Source organism: Haliotis asinina, chromosome 5 (genome assembly GCF_037392515.1).
Source record: "Haliotis asinina isolate JCU_RB_2024 chromosome 5, JCU_Hal_asi_v2, whole genome shotgun sequence".
NCBI classification, from domain to species: domain Eukaryota; kingdom Metazoa; phylum Mollusca; class Gastropoda; order Lepetellida; family Haliotidae; genus Haliotis; species Haliotis asinina.
In genome coordinates this window covers 16,586,927-16,613,098 of record NC_090284.1, presented here as the reverse complement: position 1 = coordinate 16,613,098, position 26,172 = coordinate 16,586,927, and the positions used below count along the sequence as shown (strand labels likewise).

The following is a 26,172-nucleotide window of genomic DNA, read 5'->3' as shown; positions in this document are numbered from 1 at the left end:
TGGACTCAGAGCCTTGTAATGCTCTAAGCTAACCTATTGGAGCCTGAGACGGGGCACATCTACATTCAGTTCAAGGTTTCAGGTGAGTTCCGTGGTCCTCTGCGTTAAGTTTGTAGTACTTAATACCTTGATCAAATACCAAATGGTGCAAGTTCACAAATATGTTACCTCATCAATGTATACATGTGAATAAACAATTGTACAATGGTAACCGACATTTCATATTTAAATATTATGTAACTCAACCGGCATGCAAAATACATAAACACCTGTCGGCACATTTTTACCTATTTCGATCTTCAGCAGAATAATTCTCTGCGATTCAGTTCAAAACCAACAGAATCAAAGGTTATACCAAATCCTGTTTCAACTGTTCGTTTGAATTTATGAAAGTATCGTGCAAGTAGGTTTGTTCCGCTAATGGTATATTTGCCACGAATAGTCGAAGTACCTATATGACATAACGTTAAAGTACACTGCCTATATCGTCCTCGATATCGTCAGTATAAACGTTCCGACGAATCTCCACTACACTCAGGATACATCTACGGCTCAGCCGATGAATGTATTACCCCCCCCCCCCCCCCCCCCCCCCCCCGGCGCCCCAGTTTCATCGGTGAGATAATTTAAGAAAATAAAAAATATGAAAATAATTTATTCATGTCTTCTGTAGACTGCGACCAGTTTGACTGTATTCTGTCATGTACACACACGATGTTATCATATCACACTGTTTCGGATAAACGTCAACAACAACAAAAAACAACAGTGTGGAGATGAATGATAACGATCAGGCATGACTTCTTATAGATTAACAATTGATATGCATGACGTAATAATGTTCAAATGTAAACAATAACATGTTAAAAATACATGTACCAACGTCACAATACTGCTTCTGCGTCATCTGAATACTGCTTGGCGATTATATCATATTGCACAACATCTCAAAAGCTCACAAAAATAGCATCTTTTGATTTCATCTTAATGTACAATACAGTTTTCTTTCCTTTGCATCAATTTGTACCTGCAGATGAAGAATATTGCTGTAATTCCATTCTGTCATTGGTTGATAAATTACACCATACATTTGCAAAAAAGAATAAAGTGATTATGTTTGTGTGCTGATCGACAGCATAGAACGTAAATTCACATTAGTCTATCAACGACGAATTACATAAGTATAAATGTACAAATTAAAGCAATTAAATTATTATGAGAATTTGATATGGTGATGACAGCAACATGCACGTGTATATTAACGATTGGCTATTGATGAACATCGGTAACCATGAAGTAAACTAAACAAAAACAATCTAAAAACACACAACCTTTCACTGAGACAACACTTAGTGTCAGTAATGTGATGAAATACTAAAACCTAAACAGTTAACAACTTCTCGGTCAGGCAAGGACATTTGACTGCTTATTTACAATATCTCACACACAATGAAACACATTAATCTCCCAGGGACAGTTAATCGTCAAACACTAAAAGGCATTGTCAAACACTCCGGGTATGCAAATGTCCGGAATAATGAATTAATCACATGATCACGTTTTTAACAGGATCGAACGGGCCAATATGGGAACAGATAAAAGAGTATACCGAAGAAAAGTAGCTTCAGTTGTTGAAGGTTCACAGAATGTATTACTCATTGAGTGTCACTCTGTTGTCTGCTGTTCAGTTCACAGATAGGACACTTCTCAGATATCTCTCGATTCCAGGTCAGTGACGTCTCCTAAATCTTCAGATGTTGCTGAAGTTTCACAACATCTATTCCTTCACGAGTGTGTCTCTGTTGTATTCAATTCAGTTCACTGATCAAAGACACTTCTCAAATATCTGTCGATTCCAGATCATTGACGTCCCCTAAATCTACGTCTCTTCCCATCACCATCTTTCTCGGACTTCCTTGTTCAGAGCTGGAGCTTGCTGAATCCCCCACGTCGTGTCTCCTTGTCCCCATTTCCTCGTCAATGAAGTCGTACTGGCGCAGCACCTCGCCAAGAGCGTTGTTGCTGTAACGGATCTGTTGTTTATCGTCGAAGAAGTTGACTGTGAACTCCTGTTCATCTTCCTCCTTTGCGGTATTACCGTCGAGGACCATATTGTTGTCCAACGAGTCGCCTGACGCAATGCTGGGGAAGAGGAACGTTGCAACTTTACGACTGCATCAAGACTTGCGGCATCTGGTAGCAGTCATTAATGGTTCCACGTAAAGTACACAGGGGTATCAACAATCCAGACAGTTCCACAGAACTATATCATATACCATATTACATAAATGTTTGACAAAGGACTGTTGTGAAACTCCTTAGTTTTAAAGGAAGCAACGTTCAAGCAAGAGATACCTTTTCTTTATCATTTTCCTCTCATCATAACGATATTTCAGTTAGGCCTTTGACGGGTCCAAATGTTTGAACCCGTGTACCCCACCCCTACACACTATCCTACCCAGACACATGCTATGTTAATTCCTCAGATTTGTAAGAAATGGCGATATATTTTTCACGTCGGAGGCCACAATTTGGAGTTTTGCAACATCGTAACCACGGGTCATATTCAAAACAGGTGGGTGCAAAATTACATGGACATCTTCAAAGACACTTCAACAGTTTAATCATGAAAGAATAACGTAATACATTGTTTAATCTATTATTCACATAACCACAACAGGTCCGGGTACTGGGACTCATTACCCATCCGCCACGGGTATCCGGATTACCCATCCCAGCCGTAATTCAAACAGAGCGGGAGTGGTGGTTGTGTTTGTGAACAAAGAGTGACTCGTCACACCAAAGGTCCAGCTTCCATTGGCCTCGGTGACAAAAACGAATAAAGCTCATTTCTGGAGTCCACTACTGTGGAACACTGGGAAATGGGGTGTTTAGCCTTACTCCCTTTCTTCCCATCCATTCACTTACAAACATGCCACCCACCCGTACATCCACCAATTCATTCTGTACCCTCTCACCTCGTTGTATCCATCTCCTGATTCATGGCGATGTCCTTATTGAAGAGGGGATTGAAGCTGAAAGAAAACAATAGCTTGTAACACCAGCAACGGTATAGTCCTGTGTTATTTTACACCGCTGAAATATTTAGCTACATACTGTAGGCCTGCAAGTAAACAAATCTGGATCAGACGACCCTGTGATTGATATCATGAACAACAGTGCGCACCGGTGTACGTGTATGCCGAAACGCAATTAAATGGTTCTTCTAACCTGATTTATGAGCGAGTGGGTTGAGTTTCAAGACGCACGCAACTGTAAATAATCTTGTCTGGACCAGACAGTTCACTTACTTACAGCACATGCATCGATCTATACAACTGGGATACGATGACATGAGTTGACCAGCGAGTCTGACCATCGGATCCCGTCAGTCGCCTCTTACGAGAAGCATGAGTTGACCAGTGAGTCTAACCATCGGATCCCGTCAGTCGCCTCTTACGAGAAGCATGCGTTGACCAGCGAGTCTGACCATCGGATCCCGTCAGTCGCCTCTTACGAGGAGCATGAGTTGACCAGCGAGTCTGACCATCGGATCCCGTCAGTCGCCTCTTACGAGAAGCATGAGTTGACCAGCGAGTCTAACCATCGGATCCCGTCAGTCGCCTCTTACGGGAAGCATGAGTTGACCAGCGAGTCTAACCATCGGATCCGTCAGTCGCCTCTTACGAGAAGCATAGGTTGCTTGAAATTAATTCAAACCCGGATCTTCACGGCTGCTCGATCCGTGATGCTCTATGCAAATTGTCATTTTTCAAACCATCTCTCTTTACCACAAATGCACCATTTATATACAGGTATGACTCGTGAAGATACAACTGATCTTCAGCACCTGATGATTGTTGCAAGAGGCAATTAATTTGTTCGGATTACCTGACATGGATAACGTCTGTCATCCTTTCTCATTTGTTGAAATGATAGTCATGATTTTAACCATTGGATTGTCTGGTATGTACTCGAAAATCTACAGACGACTCTTACGTCGCCTGAGATTTTGCCCAGTGGGTCGTTAAAAGACAAACACATATACCCTAAACATGCAGGTGTTTGTCTGTTGATTACGTGCTGGGAACCACAAGTCGCCATTATCCAACTGGTTTGTTTAATAACGTTTTATCACGCATAACTGAATACAAAATCACGTGGCACTTACTTTACAACGCCATTCTCCTTTGGTTCTTCATATTTTGGAGCTGAAACATCAAGTACACGGATGAAGCAAATATTGCACATATATATTTTCCCTGAAGATGTTGCCTTAAAATATTGAGAGAGTTAAGTTTTATGCCTCACTCAGCAATATTCCAGCTATATGGTGGCGGCTTGTAAATAGTTTCGACTGGACAAACCAGTGATCGACAGTTTGAGCATCGATCGCCGCAACTGGGATACGATGACATGTGTCGACCAGGTCAGAGAACCTGACGATGAAAACTCGTTAGTCGCCTCTTACGACAAGAATTGGTTGCTGAAGATCAATTCTTACCCGCATGACATGTGTTAACTAAGTGTGTCAATATGTCAATCCCCAGAAATTATTAGGAATAAGACGGCGGGGTTCAAGAAGGAAATAGAGAGCTGAAATGGATAGTTTAGATGGATGGATGGATGAATGGATGGATGGATGGATGAGGTCACAAAACTTATCATGTTCGTATCTTTAACGAAAGTTTCATTCTTTGTAACGTACTCGACACGCCATGTGTCAACGCTATGAATCCAAGGCAGTCTCTTACCAGAAACGCCAAAGTACCAAATCGAGAGGAAATATTTCGGTTTGAAGCAGTATCGTTTGATTTATAGGACCGACTTGTAACAATGGTTACGCCCTGGATTTACCACCCTCAGCCTTCCGTATTGAACATCCTCGGTATTCAAACATTTGGGACAGTAAACTCTTTAAAGCCTGAGTGCTACCTGATGCCAACGGTTTGTTTCTATGCTAGGAGTCACGTCTCCACCAAGATTGACCAGACAATACATGTGTGGATATCGGAAGGGTTATGATAAAAAATCATATCCGATCAACAGGACAAAGACTGTCCACACCATAGCTTATCTCCGAGCTTTAAGCCTTCCCTCGTCTGTTATGACAAAGAATCTCTGATATTCTACTGATATAAGCATCCATGTATTTACCTTTCACTTCAATCGTTGCTGCCTTTAATTTCCGCTTATATCTATGAAACAAAAGAAAATATGGCACAATCAGTCCTAAAACATGTTCACTTCAGTGGGACGAACTGTCTTTCCTATCCAGAAAGACGACATATTGGGAACAGTTGATTCCAGTGCAAACATCAATATTGAGCCGAAAGGATAGCTTAACATAATATTTCAAAAGTCATTGAAATGGAACATCCAATATCATGTCTTGGCTATCGTAGAAATAACTGTCAGTCAGTCTTCTAATACCATACCTACCTGGCCTATCTGGTATTTTTCTGCCAATTCACTTTGAAGTGAAAACATAAATACAATGCAAATGAATAGCCAGTCCTGAATATACACAAGCAAATTTAATTGGGTGTAAAGGGCAACACAGCAGTGCGCATTATGTAAGTGAACCACAAAATACTATTGAAGATGCCCCTTAAAAAGGACAAGTATATCCTAAAGGTACCACCAGACAGTCAGATTATTTGCGTAAAAAACTAAGCCTCGACCATCCGATGCCGGATGCAGTACTCCCACTATCTGACAGCGTTCTGCAAACAAACCAGCCAGTCAAGCGATCCACGAGCTAGATAAAAAAATCTAATACATTCGGCTTTCATGACGTCTCGGCGTGCCAGCTTGCTCCTTCATCAGGTGAGGCGTACCCTGCCAAAAGTCGTGTTGTTCACAATAAAGACCTCGGCATCCATATATCCTGATTTTCCTATGTGTTCCACTTCTAACTGTCTTTCAAAGATTCTGATTACTGTTACTGTTACGTCTCACAGTTTGTGCAAGACTACAAATGGTGTCCAACCGGAGTCTAGTGACACATTTATTTATTGGGATCACAACATTCATGCAAAGTGAAGCGTTTAATTGTTATAGTGTACTGGGCTCGTATTCTCGAAACGTTCGTAGCCTTAAGAATTCGTAACTTTGATCGTACCCTATGTGTTAAGAATAGGCCTAAGAAGTTCGTAGGACTACGAACGTTAGAATAGCTAACCAGGTGTCCTGTTACATAGATGTGATAAGCAAATGAATCCTGACCTCCGGATCCTGTTACAGGAGATGTAGATTAGAAGGAGTAGGGTGAAACTCAGAAGGGCGACGATGGCAATGAGGATGTACATTCGCCTCTCGCTGTCGTCGCGCTGAGCAACGGTAGCATCGGCTTCCTGGTAGAAAACGAAAATTCCAAATTATCTGTGCAGAGCCTCAGGAAATGGACACATAATTGAAGCTCTAAATGGCCCGGGGCGGTAGGGTAGCCTTTTGGTTAAAGCGTTCGTTCGTCACGCCGAAGACCCGGGTTCGATTCCCCACGTGGGTACAATATGTGAAGCCAATTGTCGGTGTTCCCCGCCGTCATAATGCTTCCAAAGTCACTTACTTACACACTGTAAATGGTCCATAAGCATTTGATTTATCTTGCGCTTTCTCATAAACAATACAGTATTAGTTATACAAATATGGTACTTCATAGATATTCATTTATGCAGAATAGGCGACACTGAGTTGGTATTACAGATTACTCCTTTGTAGTCAATGGTGCGTCATCTCAAAACCAAGCCAATCGGATTCCAGTGATAGTCACATCGAGTGTTGGGCATTAAATTGGTGTAAGCGTCCTTATAATTACAGAATTACATATGTTTCAGATTAAGACAAGGTACAGATATCTTACCCCTATTTGTGTTACTTTGTAGTTGGAAATGAGTTTAGATCCAAGGGCTTGATTTCTGTCGATAATCCTGTGAACAAAACCCGCTGATATAGGTGTAGTCACAGCGCATTAGTATATCCTTATCAATCAATATCCTGAAGAAATCGGTTATACATGATATTCCTCAGTGTTCAGCATGGAGGATTAAAATTGATTATTAAACAATTATTTAAAAAGAAAAACTGATTTAAGCATTTTTTGATTCATCACCGTTGACGATCACTAATCATCATAATAATTATCATAATTACCATTGCTATAAGTCTTCATATCCATTGTATACACGTATCTGCAAGTTCACCCTACATGCGATATTTCTCGATATTTCAAACCAGTCGGGCAAGCTTTGCTTGAAAGTTACTAGCCCTTAAATTAACGCACTCACTCAGTCTAAGTACACTTGTCCTCAGTACTTTTCGTTACACTCCACCACTGAGTCTAACAAAACCTTATGGGAGGTCGCGTCAGGTAACCTTTGAGACTGACCAATCAGAACACAGCTTACCAAATCGCGAAAGTGCACACTCGCACATCCCTTATGAACTTTTTATCTCGAAAAGGTTCGTACCCGAAAGATTCCGAATGCTATTTAGCGTACGATCGCTTCCGGGAGATGCACACGGCGTACGTACTGCCATGCCAACGGTGAGTAAACAGTCGCTGAAATAGTGTTTTTGACAATATTCAAGGATGTTATCTTGCGGATATATTAGCTAATGGTAACCATGTCAACAGAACCCCCAAAGCGTATATACAGCTGGTCAAATAACTGTGTTATATGCTGATTTTTGTTTGTGGAGAGATCTGTGTCGGTGACCTGAATATTTTGAAAGTCCCTCCGATCCCTAAATAGTAGCCGTTGTCTGATTGGTTAAATCTATTTAACCGTCTTGCATGTGATTGGACTGTCATTGATTGGTGAAAGGTCACCTGACGCGACCTTCTACTAGGTTTTGTTAGACTCAGTGGTGTAGTGTAACGAAATACACTGAGAAGAAGTTTACTTAGACTGCGCACTCACTTGAAATTTAAATGTAGAAACTAACCAGGAGATTACAAATTAAAATAGATGACAATATATGATATTGTCAGCATAACATGTGGAAGCTATGCTAGAAGGCTACTAGTCCTTAAAATAGACCACTAGCGCGAAATGTTAATGTAAGAGATTACATACTAAAAAAGATAAGAATAAGATAATGTCAGCATAACACGTGATTCATCATTGTTGCATTATTATCAAGCCATGCTCTTGCATGGCTTGCAAGTCGGAGATGGTGATATATTTACAAAATGACATCATGAAAATGCACTGGACTACCGAGCCAGTGACTGTGGAAATTTACTAGCCCGATTTGATTTTTACTTGCTACGGGCCAGCGGGCCAGCGGGCCAGCGATAGACGCACACTGCGCCGACCTTCACACTTACCGTCTAGTGTTTTCAGCATCCAATATTTCACCAGTCGCAGGATCTACTGCATGTACGTACATGTCTGAGCTGGAAGCAAAATGTTAGAGTAAGCATAGAACTATTTCACCATGCATTATGGAGTTGATGGTCTCATTACATAGCAAAACGTCATTTTCATACGTATCGAACGTACTCTGTCTTGGTTTTTCCTTCAAATACACGATTCACCTTATTAAGAATGTAAATAACAAATATTTTTAAGACGATCAAATTTCATAACGTATCGAACTGAATTTATTACGTGGGCCTAATATCACTCACTGGTAGGGCTGTATATTTCCATCCGCGTCAAGGTGAGACGCAACGTCGTCATTGGTGAGGAACGTATACCCCGTGGCGTTGCTCATGTCCCTGGTTAAAGATTGGAAACAATTTATATACATAAGTCATAAACCCCAAATAATGTGAGTGAGTTTAGTTTTACGCCGCACTCAGCAATGTTACAGTTATGTGGCGGCGGTTGTAAATAATAGAGTCTGGACGAGTAAATCCAGTGATCAACAGCATGAGCATCGATCTGCGTAACTGGGAAAGGATGAAATGTGTCAGCCAAGTCAGCGAGGCTGATCACCCGATCCCGTTAGTTGCCTCTCACAACAAGCACAGTCGCCTTTTATGGCAAGCATGGGTAAGAACGTTTGACACATAAGTCTTGCTTTGGGGTTAGGATAACTGTTAGTATGACAATCTTACGTTTATTATTGGTCAACATGACAACACCCGATATTATAAAATGGTGAGCCGTAAGCAGTAACCCATTTCCATCCCAAACTAATTTAGTTAAAGGCTACTTTTAGCAACGTTTCAAACAATATCACGGCGAGGGACGCCAGAAATGGGCTTCATACATTATGCCCATGTGAGGAATCGAACCCAGGTCTTCAGTTTCACGAGCGAACGCTTTAACTACTAGGCTAAACCATCCAGCCAACTTAAGTAAAGTCTTAAATGATTATAACATCATATACTAATTTTCCTTTTCCCCTTTTGTGGGATTATTTTTTTAATCAAAATACATGCATTGCATTTCAGCAGCAATAATTACGTTGTTCTTACGAGGTCCCTCTTAATGTGCTGGTTCTCTTACCTCAACACATCGTCCTGTATCCTTAATACGTCATCGATACTTTGCAGGAATGTGATCTTCAATACTTGGAAGTCAGCAATGATGAAAATCTGAAGACATTAACATTTGAGCTAGCTGGGCCTCAAACCATCAAATCAGCTATCATACCATTTTAGCTTCATACACTTGTAGGATCGTGACCTACTCGTGACCTGAGTGAATATGCCCCGGTATGTGTAATATAAGACAAAATATGTGGGAAGTGTGCGATATCGTTATTTTAAAGAATCTACTTGGGAAAATGTGAATGCATCGTATACCTCCGCTGACATTTATCACAAACACACGCAAAGACAGGTCAATATAATAACCTACAAAACATGAGTACATATGGTAAATCGAAAAGTAGCATTGCATCGGGTATATTTTTTGTTTAGAAACTTACTTTTACTTCCGCCATATCCATCCCCGCGCTGTCGTTTACGGCCACTTGCATGGTGAAGAATCCGTACATGTCAGCCGAGAATGACATGTTGGTGGCAACTGTACCGTTTTCTGTCAGGGAAATTGGGATAGGGTGTTTCACGGGGTTAAATGTTGTCATGAGGGTGGGGTCTGCTTCCGTTGCGTTGACACGGTAGAAGGCATGGCGACTAAATTTGAGACTGTCACGGTCGTAAACCAATGTCTGTAATACAAAAAATCTTCATTATGTTAAAACCTATATTGCCAGTCTGTGGTTTCAAAACCCTTGGTCTAAAATTACAATCCAGTAGAAATGAAATATGAAATATATGACCAAACATATAATTCGTTCTTTAAATGTCCATAGCATGTAAAATAAAAAATATTCTCATTAGGTACTCGAGACTCGGGGTCGATTTCGCACATAAGTACAGTGAGTGAAGCCCGTTTTTGGTGCCCCCCGCTGTGAAATTGCTGGAATATTGCTAAAGGCGGTGAAAAATCAAACTCTTGCACTCACTCATCATACATTTTATATCGCCGCTTTGAGCAATATTTAAGCAATATCGCGGCGTGGGACAAAGGACAGTGGCTTCAAACACCCAACTGGCTTGCAATCAATGTGGGATTCGAACCCAGGTCTTTGGTATTACGACCGAACGTTCTAACCACTAGTCGATCCCGCCTGGCTCGCATAACTTACATCCAGTTCAAAAATGATTTTTCCCAGAGTCACGGTATTTCGTATTCCCTTCGACAAGACTGGTTGGCGGTACACAGGTGGGTTGTCATTTTCATCCAGGATTGTAATCGTTGTGATGAGACTAGACGGTGTTATGGAGGTGGGGTTCAAACTAGAGTTGTCACACAGCTGGCTGTAGAAAGACGGTGAGCAGTCCGTGGCTATGATTTTCAGAGTAAAGGAAGTCACGTTTTCTCTGTCGAACGGTTGGACCACATCTAAGTACAGAGTTCTGTTCTCCAGAGTTCGTCTCATCTTCAGATTAACAGTGTATATGGAGTCTGTCAAAGTAAATACATCATGTCCTTAGTCGTTTAGAGGTGCCCGTATGTGTATTAATTATGTCGTTATTCACAAACCATTTTTCAAACGTGGCGGACGTTCAAGACCAGCAATTCCAAACCTCCAAACCATCCTAGACAAGCACACACACATGTATACGTGAATACGTGAATATTTGAAGAAGGTATAAAGTATTACTAACGTAATGCCACATGAATATATTGCCAACTTCTATTGTACCACCCCTTAATTAGTCTTCATATAAATCCCCTGACCCGTGAAGGTCCCGGGGTAGAATAGGCCTTCAGCAACCCATGCTTGCCATAGGAGGCGACTCAGCTTGTCGTAAGAGGCGACTAACGGGATCGGGTGGTCAGGCTCGCTGACTTGGTTGACGCATGTCATCGGTTCCCAATTGCGCAGATCAATGCTCATGTTGTTGATCACTGGATTGTCTGGTCCAGACTCGATTATTTACAGACCGCCGCCATATAGCTGGAATATTGCTGAGTGCGGCGTAAAACTCAACTCACTCACTCACTCACTCATATAAATCCCTACACCTTTCATTGGGCAATAGTCAATGAGGCCTAAAATTTTACTTGAGGTCTGAATCCGCCTTCCACTGTTCAAGACGGGTAGAATGGACGACGTTTTTGCAACACTGCAACTCACTTGAACAATTCAACTATTACTACAAAGATTCGTTTCATGAAAAGATCTAGAGCATATGGTACTTTTTATCTGTGAAGTAGAAATAAATTCAACCAAAGAATGTATTCGAGGCGGTCTTTTTACTCGCAAGTTCCTTGAAACATCTGGATCGATACAGACCATGTGTTATGGATAACAACTTCTTGAATTTATTTCTCGCGACGTTTCTGGGCTTGTTCTAGCCCCACCATCAGGTTGAACTGAACAGTAAGGCTTAACTGTTAACTCTGGCCATGACACAATGCTTATGACGTCACATTGCTATGACAACATAATACGAGTGGTAGTCAATGATTATGAAATTTGTTGTGATTGTGGAAGCAGCTACATTGGGGAAACTTGTCGGCTCTTCAACATAAGACTAAAACAATATAAACCTTCAGTTGATAAAGCTGATCTCAAATCTGCACTCACAAAACACATTGTCAAAAGTCCAAATCACTCCAACTGGCAACACACTCAAATCTTGGCGCAAAATAAAACTTCTTGAGTGAATCAACATAAGAAGATTAGTGCCCGAGATCAACAGAGATCAAGAGGTTTATCTCTCAACCACTCTATGTAAACATACTCTCGTCCGCATTGTAAAAAGCTCATTGTAAAAACTGACGAGGGCACCCATGTATAAACAATAACATCTATGTACTTGCTGCTGTTAGTATTACTTTACATTCTCTACACTTATAAAAAAGTCTCTGTACATATCTAAATCAATCCACAATTTTACATAAGTTGGATCCGTACACTTCTATGTTAATCCAACAATTTAAGGGTAACGCTATTTGTCAGTGTATTGTCATTTGCAGAAGCATTTCATTAACTGCCCAGCGAAAGAGAGCAGTTGAAAAGACCAAGGACCGCAAATCATACTTGTAGAAAAATCATAATTGTATTTCTATTTGAAAATCATATTTGTTAAAAAAGTAAAGACAAGTAATTTTTAACTGTATTTGGTGGATACTTCTTCCCATTTTAGCTATAATATTTGATATATTCATAACATGCACGTATTCATTCTGTCAACCCTCTTAGCTACAACCTTTCACTTCAACTTGAATTATGTTGTCACAGCATTGTGACGCCATACACATTGTGACGTCACGGCAAGTGTTAACAGCCTTAGTGTTCAGTTCAGTCTGATGTTGGGGTTAGACCAAGTTCCGACACATCGTGAGACATAAATTCAAGAAGTTGGTATCCGTAAGATATGTGCTGTATTACTTCACCAACTTCTAAATGCTTTCTGAAGAATCGTATGGATCGACGTTTGTTTGCGACAACAATCATGGCAAATATCTTGGCGACCCAGACCATGGCAGAAACAGAATAGAAGCCGATGGATCTGGTAAATGAAAACTCTAAAAAACTGTGAACTCGTTACAAAGCCTTTTGCCGCAAATACGAATACAGTTGGGAGGTACCATTCCACGCTACCTGACAAGTGGCCATGTAACTACTATGATACGAACATAACCATGATTAAATTTCGTATGATACAAACGCAACAATAGCACATATTCTGAACCTAGCAAATGCGATCGAAACTTAATGCTTAAGTGAGGTGGAAGATCGAACCTCGGGAAAACCAAGACAAGATATTTCGAAAATGCTGAAAATCAATTGAGGTAGAGAGCTAAAAGGTGGTTCAGGGACTGTGCGACCGCCATATGCACGTCATGCAAATGTAATACTTTCGAGCTTAATACGGAGGCTGTCATGCATTCTAAAATACCGTGCAAACGAAAGTTGTCCATGCTTAATTCTGACTAAAATAAAGTAAAGACAAGTATCTGGTAGCTGTATCATATACTGAACAGCAAAGGAAACGCAAATTTAAAACAAAAAATCGGTGTGTCATAAAAAGTAAGCGTTTACGTTTATGCCTTCTATTTAAAAACTTTATGAAAATACTCTTTGTAAGAGTTTATACTGTGTTCGTCTTTTGGAGACAGCGTTTTTATAAGTAAGGTCTTTGAATCCACATTAAATGGATGTACTTTGTTTTGCCCACCCAGGCCATGCCTTTGCTTAGATTGTTAACCTGATAAATGGTAGCAGATTTGAGAATCCTTGTCCGGATCTTCAGCTCGGATCGGTCCAAGAGAAGTGTTAATTGTGTTCTCCGACACAGAGAATTGCTTCTGTCTTGTGTCGGACTGATTGAACTTCGGGGGATTATCGTTGACGTCTTTCAGTTTAATTGTGTATTGTCTTGAGGTGGTCGTCAGTCGGGGGGAACCCTGGTCATAGGCCAGCACCTTCAGCTGCAACACCATGGGGTATAGTGATAATCTTGTTACTGGTACATGTGTTGCTGCAACTACTACTACAACAACATCCACCAATACTGCTACTACTACTACTACTACTGCTGCTGCTGCTACTACTACTGCAACTACTACTGCTACTACTACTACTTCTACTACTACTACTACTACTACTACTACTACTACTACTACTACTACTACTACTACTACTACTGCTGCTGCTGCTGCTGCTACTACTACTACTACTGCAACTACTACTGCTACTACTACTACTTCTACTACTACTACTACTACTACTACTGCTGCTGCTGCTGCTACTACTACTACTGCAACTACTACTGCTACTACTACTACTGCTACTACTACTACTACTACTGCTGCTGCTGCTACTACTACAGCAACTACTACTGCTACTACTACTACTTCTACTGCTACTACTACTACTACTACTACTGCTGCTGCTACTACTACTACTACTTTACTGCTAGTAGTGTTTTTGTCAGAGGCGTATCAACCATTATGAAAAAAACTTTGAAAGTTGAGCAAGCTGTCAATACTATCTAATTAAAACTTTGAAAGTTGAGCAAGCTGTCAATACTATCTAATTAAAACTTTGAAAGTTGAGCAAGCTGTCAATACTATCTAATTAAAACTTTGAAAGTTGAGCAAGCTGTCAATACTATCTAATTAAAACTTTGAAAGTTGAGCAAGCTGTCAATACTATCTAATTAAAACTTTGAAAGTTGAGCAAGCTGTCAATACTATCTAATTAAAACTTTGAAAGTTGAGCAAGCTGTCAATACTATCTAATTAAAACTTTGAAAGTTGAGCAAGCTGTCAATACTATCTAATTAAAACTTTGAAAGTTGAGCAAGCTGTCAATACTATCTAATTAAAACTTTGAAAGTTGAGCAAGCTGTCAATACTATCTAATTAAAACTTTGAAAGTTGAGCAAGCTGTCAATACTATCTAATTAAAACTTTGAAAGTTGAGCAAGCTGTCAATACTATCTAATTAAAACTTTGAAACCTATCGGCTTGCTACGCGCTTGACTGTTACTATCACTACGTTTACTTTACGTAGTCTAGTACCACTGCTTTTCACGCAATAAATACTCACTGTAAATGTGTTCTGCACTTCACTGTCCAGTTTCTGTTTAACTGTTAAAGATCCAGTAGACTTGTCCAGACTGAAGTATTGTTTGGTGGTATCAGGGGTGTCGTTAGTCATATTGAACTCCACTTTACCATTGTAAACTTTATCTCTATCCGCATCCGTAGCGAAAAATTGGACGATCTGTGACTGCACTCGGGCACACTAGAAAGAAAGTTGTTTAATACTCAGTTCCAAAACATACAGGCTGAGTTAGCCATAGATCCAGTGTGCGAAATAGCCACTCGCCCACTAGTCCGTGGCCAGAGATCTATTTGGGCGAGTAAATCTCCACTGTCACTGGCCCGACTGGCTGGTGAATTTTTAGTGGGTACTTTTATAAGTAAATCACTCTGTCCGACTTATTACGCCTTAATATTTTGAAATCTTACAAAATTATGGCCTTATAAAAGTATTATTTAAACTGTGGGTCTGGGGATGAGAATGCTGTCACCATAAGAACTTGCAGAAACTTTGGGTCCGAGTGGTTTTCAGGCGGCTTCGGACCGAAGGCCCGATCTTAATTTCGAACGCTGACTAGAACCCACAATGCAACAGTATTTCAACGTACCTCTGGTATCGGGGGGATATCGGTAACGTTGACAAAGACGGGCGGGTTGAGGTTCTCGTCCAAGACGGTAATGGTCACAGTGGTGTTACCGGTGAGATTTCCTTTGCCCTCGTCGGTAGCAACGGCCGTCAGAGCGTAGGTATCGGCCTTTCCTATCAGGTTCTCCGCTGCAGTGATAACTCCTGTGGTAGCATTAATAGCGAATAAGACAGTAGAATTGGCCGTCTCGTCTTGAAGAGAGTACCACACTTTGCCATTGTTGCCAATATCCTCGTCAGTTGCTTGTACTGTCAATATTACGGTACCTTGATTGGTTTTCTCACTAATACGTTGCTGGTAGTCGGTATTAAATTGGGGACTGTTGTCATTAACGTCGGTCACAATAATAGTGATGGTTGTCCGCTTTAACCTCGGTGTTTCGAAGACTGGGTTATCCCGAGCTGTGACGGTGAGACTGTATGTGCTGACGCGTTCGCGGTCCAACGATCCTTCTAGGATGATATAACCCTGTTGGACAGAGATTCCGAAAAAACATCAAAGGGTAGACAACCAAGAAAAAAATCTGATCATTTTGGAATCATTGGATAGACACTAGAATTCCACCTCCGATGATGGCTGATAATACCTCATCAAACACGACGGCCGTTCCTGAGTTGCATCGTATTACACATTTAGTTTTTTTCTTGGATTGTTTTTTTGAATTAGTGCCTGTACGACATTTTAAACGACATTCGAACACCTACAGAATACAACACCACAATTTCACGTGAGGACGTTAGGATTAGGTTGACCTAACCTAACCTAACTAACCTAAACACGCACAATTACGTAAAAGAGAATTATGACGTGGTTTTAAAGTTTGTAGTGCTGTATTCTAAAGGTAGGCCATCGAGCTTTATCACCGCGGGCATACGCTCTTATTGTGATTTCAAGTGTTCCACGTTCAAGTTTATTTAGTGTTACAAGATTCAAGAATTTGCAAGAGTTTCTCAAAGTGTTATGCGAAGAACGTTTCCAAACTGAAGCACCATCGACAGAAGTGTATCATGCAGTTTCCTCTTTTGATATAATCTATATTATAATATTATTATCCCTGACATGCGTTTGTGGCGGGCAAGAATACGTTTGCTGTTTTGATAATATCTGGTATCATCAGATTCTAAAACAAAGAATGCGGATTTATCATATGAGTGACGACGAAACTGCATTCTAATTGTACTGAAGTGTTCATCTGCAAATCTTATGCTTTCTTAATGCTCCAACCCGTAAATGACTATTACAGGATTTGATTCTGTGCCATGTTCTTGAGTGACGGTGCTTGCCATAAAAGGCGACTAAGCTTGTCGTAAGGGGCGACTAAAGGGATCGGGTGGTCAGGCTCGCTGACTTGGTTGACACATGTCATCGGTTCCCATTTGCGCAGATCGATGCTCGTGTTGTTGGTCACTAGATTGACTGGTCCAGACTAGATTATTTACAGACCACCGCCATATGGCTGGAATATTGCTGAGTGCGGTGTAAAACTAAACTCACTCACTCACTCACTCTTGAATGATGGAGTCGGAATCTTACAGACGAATGTTTTGTCTTGTCAAAATACTTCTGATTATGAGAAAAGTTCCATGACATTTTTCTGTATATTCAAAATTCATAAATATATTATCTCGTGTTGTCCCGGCAAAGGCAGCTAGGTAATGAAAATAAGCTAACAATAACAGGTACATATTCATCATGATTAGTGTTAATGATCACCAACCTGGACACAACAGGATGCTGAAACCTATAGTACGGGGATATAATTATTCCATTTCTAATATATTTCATTTCTCCCAACCGATAGTGAATTTTCGCTCTCATGTTTTGGACATGGTTCTCATTTTAGAGAAATACATTCAGCAGTGATTAGATGCTGTATCACGAACGGATCACATGTAGATGTTACCGAATCGAACACCAGACCCATGACCGATTAATCATTAAAATCTGCTCAATATTTACATCTTTGTTTAGTACTAAGCTAGTACTCACGTTAATGCTGTCCATCCTGAAAAGTCCCCCTTTGTCATCCCCTAATAGGTAGGTAACATTAGCGTTGTGACCTTCATCTTTGTCTGTGGCGTGAATTGTAGCTACCACCGTTCCGTTGGAGCAGTCTTCAGATACGCTGAAAGTGAAGGTCGTCATGGAGAATTGAGGGTCGTTGTCGTTGATGTCGAGAACCACGATGTTGATGGTAGATGTGGATGTCAGAGGTGGAGAACCGTTGTCGGTGGCATAGATTGTGAAGTTTACTGTTGTTGCAGTTTCACGGTCAAGCTTTTTAGCCAATGAGATGCGACCTGTAATTATTACAGTGTGATACTTTGAGCATATGATCGTTTGTTGTTTAACACAGCACTCAGCTAATTCAAACTGTATGACGTCCCTCTGTGAATAATCGTGTCTAGACCAGAATAGGCGATGATAAAAAGCAAGAGCATCAACCTACGCAGTTGTGTTGCGATGACGTGTATCAAAGAAGTCAGTGAGTCTGACCACTGCATCTCGTTAGTCGGATCCCCTTGGTCGCGTCTTATGAAAAGCGTAGTTTGCTGAAGACCATTTCTGAGGTCTGGGGTACTAGAGGTCATGGACGGAGCTGTCCCTTTTGAGGAATCTAAACAACCGTTATCCGACCTGAGCAATGGTCAGTTACTTTGTCACACTTTCCTTATGTTTGTCAAGTTCCAAAGTTCATATATCCATGTAGCATTACTGTTACATTATTCCAACTATATGTGGCTGTGCGTTATCCTGCACGTAGAGATTAGGTCACGAATTTATTGAAGTTAAGCAACGTCGAGCTCGAAGAGCCTCTGGAAGGATAACCGTGTTTGGCAGCTTGACTCACGAGAGACTGACTCTCTCCCTATCTTTCTTGATACTTTTATTCGAAAATGAAATGAATGGGCACACGTTATCCAACTTAGGAACGCCCTCTCCCATATCTGTTTGTCTGGCATTTTTAGTTTTCAGTCATTCGAATGGAACCCAACGTTCCCAAAGCAAAACCAGGTCTTTAATTTTGATGTACAAGCTGGAAAATATAGGGTGGGTTCTGGCTTAAATTTAGCTATATTGCAGCGCAGTGGTAAGGTGTCTGCCTATCACTCCGAAGGGCCGGGTTCGATCCCCGATAGATGGACCCCCAAGGTGGACACATTTGCGATGTATCCTTGGACTAGACACTTAGGTTCACATTGTTACAATTCAAGCAGATGTAAAATGGGTGACGATGTGATGGCAGTGTGAGTGGTTAGTCCATTGCACCTAACAGGCAACATTGCACTATGAACCCCATTCAGTTGAAAAAGTATCGGGAGTTACTATGGCCGGGGACAGTAATGTATAAAGCAAAGTGAGTAGGCAATGTGCCTAGTTATGAGCAATTTATAAGCGGATTATTAATAAACAGCAGAAGTGCAAGTTGGAACGTTGACATGGAATGGACTCTCGTAAAAGTAATCGGTCAAGTTTACAAAAATGTATATCTTCTATTTAAAAAAATACAAAACATCAGTGTTACGTTTCTTTTGCTGTTCAGCATATATTCATTTACATACCTTCCTCAGTGATGTTAAAATCTACGGAACTGGTTGAGAAAGTCACTGTTTGTCTCTGGTCTCTGTCGATGGCGTCGAGGGTTTTAATGACCGTCCCTATCGGCGTCCCTTCTGATACGTTCACAGCGATGTTGCTGCCCTGTTCTATCTCAGGAAAGTTGTCGTTGATGTCCACGATGGTCACAGAAACTGACGCTAAAGGGAGACACATGTCATCATCACTATTTATAATGAACCCATGTAAAGTTGGGTTAGTATTACAGGGAGGTATTATTGGAGGAGGTGGGTGCGGAGTGAGGAGCGCAATGAAGGTGACTGTTGCACCAAAGATTCCCCATTGCATTGCATGATGTTCCTATTATGTTTTTTACAGATTAAAAATTGAAATGCAGCAGAGAGGGTTCGGGTGATCCTGGCACAGTCAGGCTGGTAAAGCTCATCATCAGCTCAGGGCCCTCTCCCCCTCTACATGCAGCCCAGACAGCGAATGGGACTTCTCCCAGGAAACACTGCCTAGTCAAAACCACCAAGAACTTTTCGGAGAATATGGAGGCTTCCCAACACTGCAGCCTTCTGCATTACCCAGATTGTCAGAAGGGCTGTGCTCCCGGTGGAGAACCCGGGCACTCTCCTCATCTGCGCCAAGAGATCAGGAGGTACCAAACCAAGGGCACCGAGAACAATGGGGAGCCTGACGACATTGTACTTTGGATGCAAGCGAGACATTTCGAAGGCGAGGTCCGCATATTTATCATGCTTTTCCTGAATCTTGCCAATCACATTGCTGTCAAAAGGGACAGAAAATTCAATGATATAAATAATTTCATTGGCTTTATCAAAAAGGACAAGATCGGGTTTGTTGGCTGGAATTCGTCTCAGGCTGTATATTGGCCTATTCCAGAGAAGCTTAAAAGCATCATTTTCCAGGACGCCCTGGACATGCTCAGGGTCGTACCATGGATGGACCTCGGAGTCAAAGCCACAGGCATGGCGGAGACGATAATAAAAGCAGCGAGCCATGCCATCATGTCTTTTAAGATATGCAGTTTGTGCCAAGAAAGGGCATCCACTGACAAGGTGTTGGACAGTCTCTGTAAATTCATTGCAAAGACGACATTTCATATTGATATTTTCTTTAAGAATAACATTCTGGCGATTGCGAGTGGGAAGTGACTGGTCCTGAGCAGCAAAAAGGAAGCCCTCAGTTTCACATTTGAGACCAGCCGACTTCATCCAGGCGAAGGAGTCGGTTGGATTGCTGTTCTGTTCCACACACTGCATATACACACGATGCAGTGGCTTCTCAGAAAGCTTCTCCACAAAGGAACGACTCTGGGCAGACTTGGTGAAAGACTTCACCTGGTTTACTCCCATCACTGTACCGCCCAGCAGTACATCACCATCAACAAAATCAACGTCAAATTTCAAATTGTGTCCAACAACCTTGGCACGCTTAAAATAGCTGTGGAATTCCTTGCTTTCATCATGAGTCTTGACGTGCATCACCAGAGGAAGAGCTTCCACATTAATCAAACCCCGGCCTCCAGAATTGATTGGCATGTATAAACGATTAAGAGAGGAACGAGGGTGGTGTGCTCTGTTATCAGACATGATCCTTCTGGTCAGGCGGTCAAGACCTTGGATGTCTTGTTTTGTCCAATCAACTACTCCAAAGGAATAGGAAAGGACTGGCACAGCAAAGGTATTGGTGGCTTTGACCTTGTTTCGAGCATTTAGTTCGGAGCTCCAGATTTTCTTTAAACGAGATTTATACTCGGCCCGAAGTTTATCTTGAATCTGGGCATTCTGGAGCTTGTCTCGAACTTGCATTCCAAGCTAGGTGTAGGCCTGATCTTCCACAAGATGCTCAATAACTCCCCCCCCCCCCCCCCCCCCCCCTTGTAACTTGACCGATCCATCATTAGTTACCTTGCCACGTTTCAAATGAAGAGTATTACATTTGTCGAGTCCAAAAGTCATGCCAATATCATTAGAGAAGGACTCGACAAGGAGAACCTGTTCTTTCGAATTGGTATCTCCTTTGGCAAGGAGCTCGATGTCATCCATGTATAGGAGATGAGTAAGAGGTGTTGGGGATCTGTGCTGAGGAGGTCCGGGATGGTAACCTTCCTCCCTATTGAGCAGAAAACTCAAAGGATTAAGAGACAGACAAAAAAGCAAAGGACTGAAGGAGTCCCCCTGAAATAGTCCCCATCTGATTGGAATAGATTCTGAAGTCTGCACCTGCCCTTGTGAGTACATCTCAAGTTGAGTCGACCAGCAACTCATTAAAGACTTGAGCAAATCAAGTAGTCGCTCAGGGAGGTCAATACACTGTAGAGACTTCAGAATCCATTCGTGAGGGACAGAGTCGTATGCCTTCTTGTAGTCTATCCAGCACATGGAGAGGTTGCGATGATATGTTTTAGCCTCTTCCAAAATCATTTTCTGTACAAGAAGTTGATCCTTGCACCCCCAACATCCTTTTCTCGCCCCCTTCTGCTCTCTGTAAATTATCTCATTGGACGAGCAGTAAGATGACACGAAGTTTGTCAAACACCCTGTGAATAATTTGTATTGAGTATTTAAACATGTGATAGGGCGGAAGTTTTTGGGATCAGTCAAGTCTCCCTTTTTGGGGAGGAGTATTGTGCGACCTTTGCAGAACCATGGAGGAACATCACCTGTGTCCACAAGAGAATTGAAACAGTGAAGTAATGGTGTTTGGACACAGGGAAACAGTTTCCAATACCGGTTTCGAATGCCATCAGGCCCTGGAGCTGTATTAGATTTGGAATTCTTTATAACAGTCTTCAGGCAATCTGGTGAGATGTAACAGACAAACGACCTGGTTAATTTCTCATGCATTGCATGGTCATAATCACTGACTCATGGTGCCTCCAGGTTACAGTCGCCGGGTACAGAACACAACTGTTTCCAGAACCTTTCATTGGCAGCCATGGGAGGTCGTTTATCATGCTCATCAACACATGTCTTGAGTTGCCTGTAAAATTGCTTTTCATTATTTCTAAATTGTTTATTTTCTTTGATAAATTTGTTTCTTTTTTCCCATTTTTTCTTCCTTTCAGTCCAAATTTTTATTTTTGCCTTAAGGGAATCGACAATTTGGAGAAGTACCTTTTCTTTTGTTGTTTTGTACTGTAATTTTAATTTTCTCCAAATTGCCTTTTGTCATTTAGACATGGTATTCCCTGATGATCTTAATTTCAGGCACAGCTCTATCCAGGAAATATATTTTCCAGTTTCTCTTAATTTTACTTGAAACCGGTTTTTTCTTGGTTTATTGTTTTTAGTATTAGAAGACTTTTCTTTGGAAACTGTGTGAAGTTCCTCCAAGGTTCGAGCAGCAGCATAGACACAACAATTTACTTCATGTAATGAACAGTCCGCAGAAAGTTTCATGGAAATAATGTCATTTAATAAATCAACTTCAGTTTTGGGAAAAGACTGACTATTATTATTATTCTCTGTAACGTTGACAGACAACGTGAATATGATCATGATCTGAAGTGCATTGTGGTTGTACGCTAATCTTTTTGTTTTTAAGTGACAAAAAGTCATATCTGACGCAAAGCAGCTAGCATTTCCAACGTGGACTCTTATTGAACGCCGCAGTCGATTCTCTGGCATGTGCATTAGTGACTGATCATGACAGCACGGACAACACCTCACACTCCTTTTAACCACGTTCCAGGTGTATGGCAGTTGTCAGCTAAACGAGGGAGGAACGACATAAAGTTCGTGGTGGTGGTCTCGTGCATAGAGCTCAGGTTACATGTAAGTTGAAGTTAAGCAACGTTGAGCGCGGAGAGTTCTTGGATGGGTGACCATGTAAAACAGCTTTACTCATGCCATACAAAGAAGCGCATGCCATACATGTGGTGTCATCTTAGGTAAGTGAATTTGTCCAAAATTACCTCTGTAATTGGTAAATGGGTACCCGGTGGGATAAGTCATGTGTCTATTAACCTTCCAGCCCCAATAGGAAGCTTGGGTTATCCGGGGTAATCATAATCAGGTTGTAGCCCTCCAAACGTGGTGCGGGGTTTGGATCATTATAAATGCCATCATTCTTATTACTGGATCCAGATTTACATACTGTCTTACGTCAAGTGAATATTCGGGAATATTGCTAACCACGATTCTCCCTCTCACATCAAGGTTAACTCAGTTCACATCAAAAGCTCTATATAAACCTAAAGTGTGCTTTTCACTATATATTGGGTGATCGTTTGTTTTCCCAGAATAACCGCATGTGAGATTTTTGTTTTGGAGGGACAGGTTTTACCTCTTTCCAGGTTTTACTTGTCGTTAGTAAGACCGTTTCCAAGGTTTTACTTTTCCCAACTTTATATGAACATCTACATTCAAATGACACATGAGTGTTTGAAATCAATTGAACAATATCATTTAAGATTAAAAACACATTACAAATGTTTACCGTGTAATGTGATTGGAACCACAATTCTAACATTTGTAGACAAACGCTCTACCGCACGGGCACCGGGCCGACGAAGGTAGGGGGTTTAAAATATCTACGAATAGTCACTGTCATTAAATTGATTTTACGCGCACTTCAGCTGTTGTTATGTAGCTGCATTAAATGATTATCTACACTGTAGTCAGTGAGTTTAGTTTTACGCCGAACTCGGCAACATTCCATCTATATGGCGGCGGTCTCTAAATAATCGAGTCTGGAAACCAGACAATCCAGTGATCAACAACATGAGCATCGATCTGCGCAACTGGGAACCGATGACATGTGCCGACCAAGTCAGCGAGCCTGACCACCCGATCCCTTTAGTCGCCTCAAGCATAGTCCCCTTTAATGGCAAGCATGGACCTTCACGGGTCCATCTACATTGTAATTACTCATCATTGACGGTATATATGTTAGGGAAAACACTTCCTCTCGGTTTTGCTAGACAATGCAAAACCATCGGGGTCGGGAAATCCGGTTTTACATTGTCTGCCAAAACCACGGAGGCGTGTTTTCTCGTCTATTTAAAGCCCTACCCTGTTCAACAGAAACTGACTAACCCGTAGCAGTTTGTTCATCAATGTTTTCCTCTGCCTCAAGGTCTCGTACTTGGACGATGATCGTGATGGATTCAGCCGTCTCCCTGTCTATCACATGGGATGCCGAGCACAAGATTCCCGTCGTTGCACTCACGCTGAACCAGTCCTGTAAGTAATAACTTTCGTTCACTGAATAACTATGCAAGAATAGGGTTTAATCTAGACCAAGCAGCAATGAATAACGCAGTTCATGACATATTGTAACATTCAAAAGTAAAATATTGCGTTTGGAGAGGTCACTATTCACACCGCAGCCCCTTTCAGAAAGATCGCAATAGCAAGAACACCTGCACTACATTGGGGTTAGAGAGGATATCGTGGTTAATTATTTGTTGGCTCCAAGTAAGGAACGATGCTGTCCATGGTGACTTGGATGCCACACGCCTTCATACGTCGTAACCCTTTGGAGTAGATAGATGTTCATGCTGTTGATCAGTATACTGTCTGCCGCCGCCATATTGCTAGAATATTACTTAGTGCTAAGAATATTGCACAGCAACAAACAAAAATAACCGAATCTGGTCTAGACAGATATAAATGTTATCAGTCCAATGTGAGATTCTCTGTATATCAATCACAAGTATGTCAGGACCGATTCGATTTTTGTTTATTTGTTTGTTTGTTTGTTGCTTTACGCCGCAAAACGTTTCATCTCACACAAGCAATATCTACAATGGTCACTTGTTTTGGATGATAAATGACCCACCTCCTGGGGTAACATTATCCACGAATTCACCTAGCACCACAATCCACCCATTTATGTGACAAGCAGTAGCTGGGACCGTACCAAACCCTTTTAACAGCGCAGGATGGTAATGTTCTTAAGTACATTGTGACGTCAGTGGTGTCTTTGACAACCAATAACACACTTCAGTATAGAGTGTTTGTTATATGGGCCAGAGCATTCTAAAACCTATCTGTTTTGATTCCCCTGGTATGAAATAATCACTGAAAACAAAATGGGTGATAGCTTTTAGCAATATCCCAGCAATAACACGTAGGAGCAACCTGAAATGAGCTTCACACATTGTACCCATGAGTGGAATCGAACCCGGGGTTTCGGCTTGACAGGCGCCCGTCTTAACTACTAGGATACCCCACCGGCCTAAAGAAAGATGAGTATTACCTTAACCAGTGAAACATTGACATTGCCTCCTCTTTCGTCGTAAGCAGCGCTTCTGTCCCACAAGATGGTATAATTCAATAAACTGATCTCGTCCTTATCAGTAGCGTTGAAAGTATAGGAGCAAGCCCTTGTACTGTTTTCTTTAAAATTTGCAGTGTTGCTGTGCACGTTGAAAGAAGGTGGCTCGTCATTAACGTCCGTGATATTGACAATCACAGTAGTGTTAGACGATAAAGGAGGCGTGCCTTGGTCAATGGTGACAACGACGAGACTATAGTTGGCTTCTTGCTCTCGGTCCAGCGCAGCTCCTGTTTGGACAGTGATTCTGCCCGTTCTTCCATTCACCCTGAAGTTGTCCGAGCCTCCAGAGTCTATGACAAACATCACTTGATTGTTGGGTCTTCCCCCGTCCTGATCCGTTGCGGATACATACAACACAAACGTACCTGGAGCAAGACAGAGGCAGGTAATGTCGGTGGCTTTGTTTGTTGCTAGACGCCGCACTCAGCAACTGGATCTATTCCGTGAATATATCATTTACAAAATCGATCAGAATTCTTTGATAACTGGCCAATTAGATATCACGATTTAGCGTAGCTCACACACATAAATGTCGTTTTCTGATTTGCTGAGCGCTCTTCCAATTATTCCAATGTACCCCGCCTACAAGCGAGTAACATTTTCTATGTTCGGTGATGCAGAACTTC

The 26,172-nt window shown here is 41.5% G+C and overlaps 1 protein-coding gene and 1 long non-coding RNA gene across 2 annotated transcripts in view; one reads left to right on the top strand and one right to left on the bottom strand.

Moving 5' to 3' along the window:
- The window catches only part of LOC137283747 (uncharacterized), a 702,566-nt gene that overhangs the window by 391,617 nt on the left and 284,777 nt on the right, over positions 1 to 26,172 (top strand). Inside the window, exon 2 of the long non-coding RNA XR_010956876.1 lies at positions 7,830 to 7,872. This is a non-coding gene — a long non-coding RNA (uncharacterized lncRNA). The remainder of the gene's footprint in view (positions 1 to 7,829; positions 7,873 to 26,172) is intronic.
- LOC137283743 (cadherin-23-like) lies at positions 640 to 25,869 on the bottom strand. Its single transcript, XM_067815411.1, has 18 exons — positions 25,466 to 25,869; positions 24,301 to 24,445; positions 19,240 to 19,434; positions 17,666 to 17,976; positions 15,638 to 16,144; positions 15,034 to 15,231; positions 13,688 to 13,910; positions 10,612 to 10,931; positions 9,889 to 10,131; positions 9,465 to 9,553; positions 8,639 to 8,728; positions 8,336 to 8,404; positions 6,866 to 6,932; positions 6,229 to 6,356; positions 5,158 to 5,198; positions 4,172 to 4,211; positions 2,979 to 3,035; positions 640 to 2,142 (listed from the first exon to the last, which is right to left on the bottom strand). Exons 1-18 carry the CDS (start codon positions 25,847 to 25,849, stop codon positions 1,839 to 1,841), a joined length of 3,411 nt encoding a protein of 1,136 aa, XP_067671512.1. The 5' UTR covers positions 25,850 to 25,869; the 3' UTR covers positions 640 to 1,838.

Bases quoted from the DNA above. Each gene is read 5' to 3' on its own strand.
- LOC137283743 (XM_067815411.1), bottom strand. From the start codon at position 25,849: ATGTTTGTCATAGACTCTGGAGGCTCGGACAACTTCAGGGTGAATGGA. The intron at 10,132-10,611 runs GTAAGTTATGCG...TTTGTATTACAG, and splicing joins AAATCATTTTTGAACTGGAT to ACATTGGTTTACGACCGTGA. The intron at 5,199-6,228 runs GTCAGGATTCAT...TTTGTTTCATAG, and splicing joins TCCTGTAACAGGATCCGGAG to ATATAAGCGGAAATTAAAGG.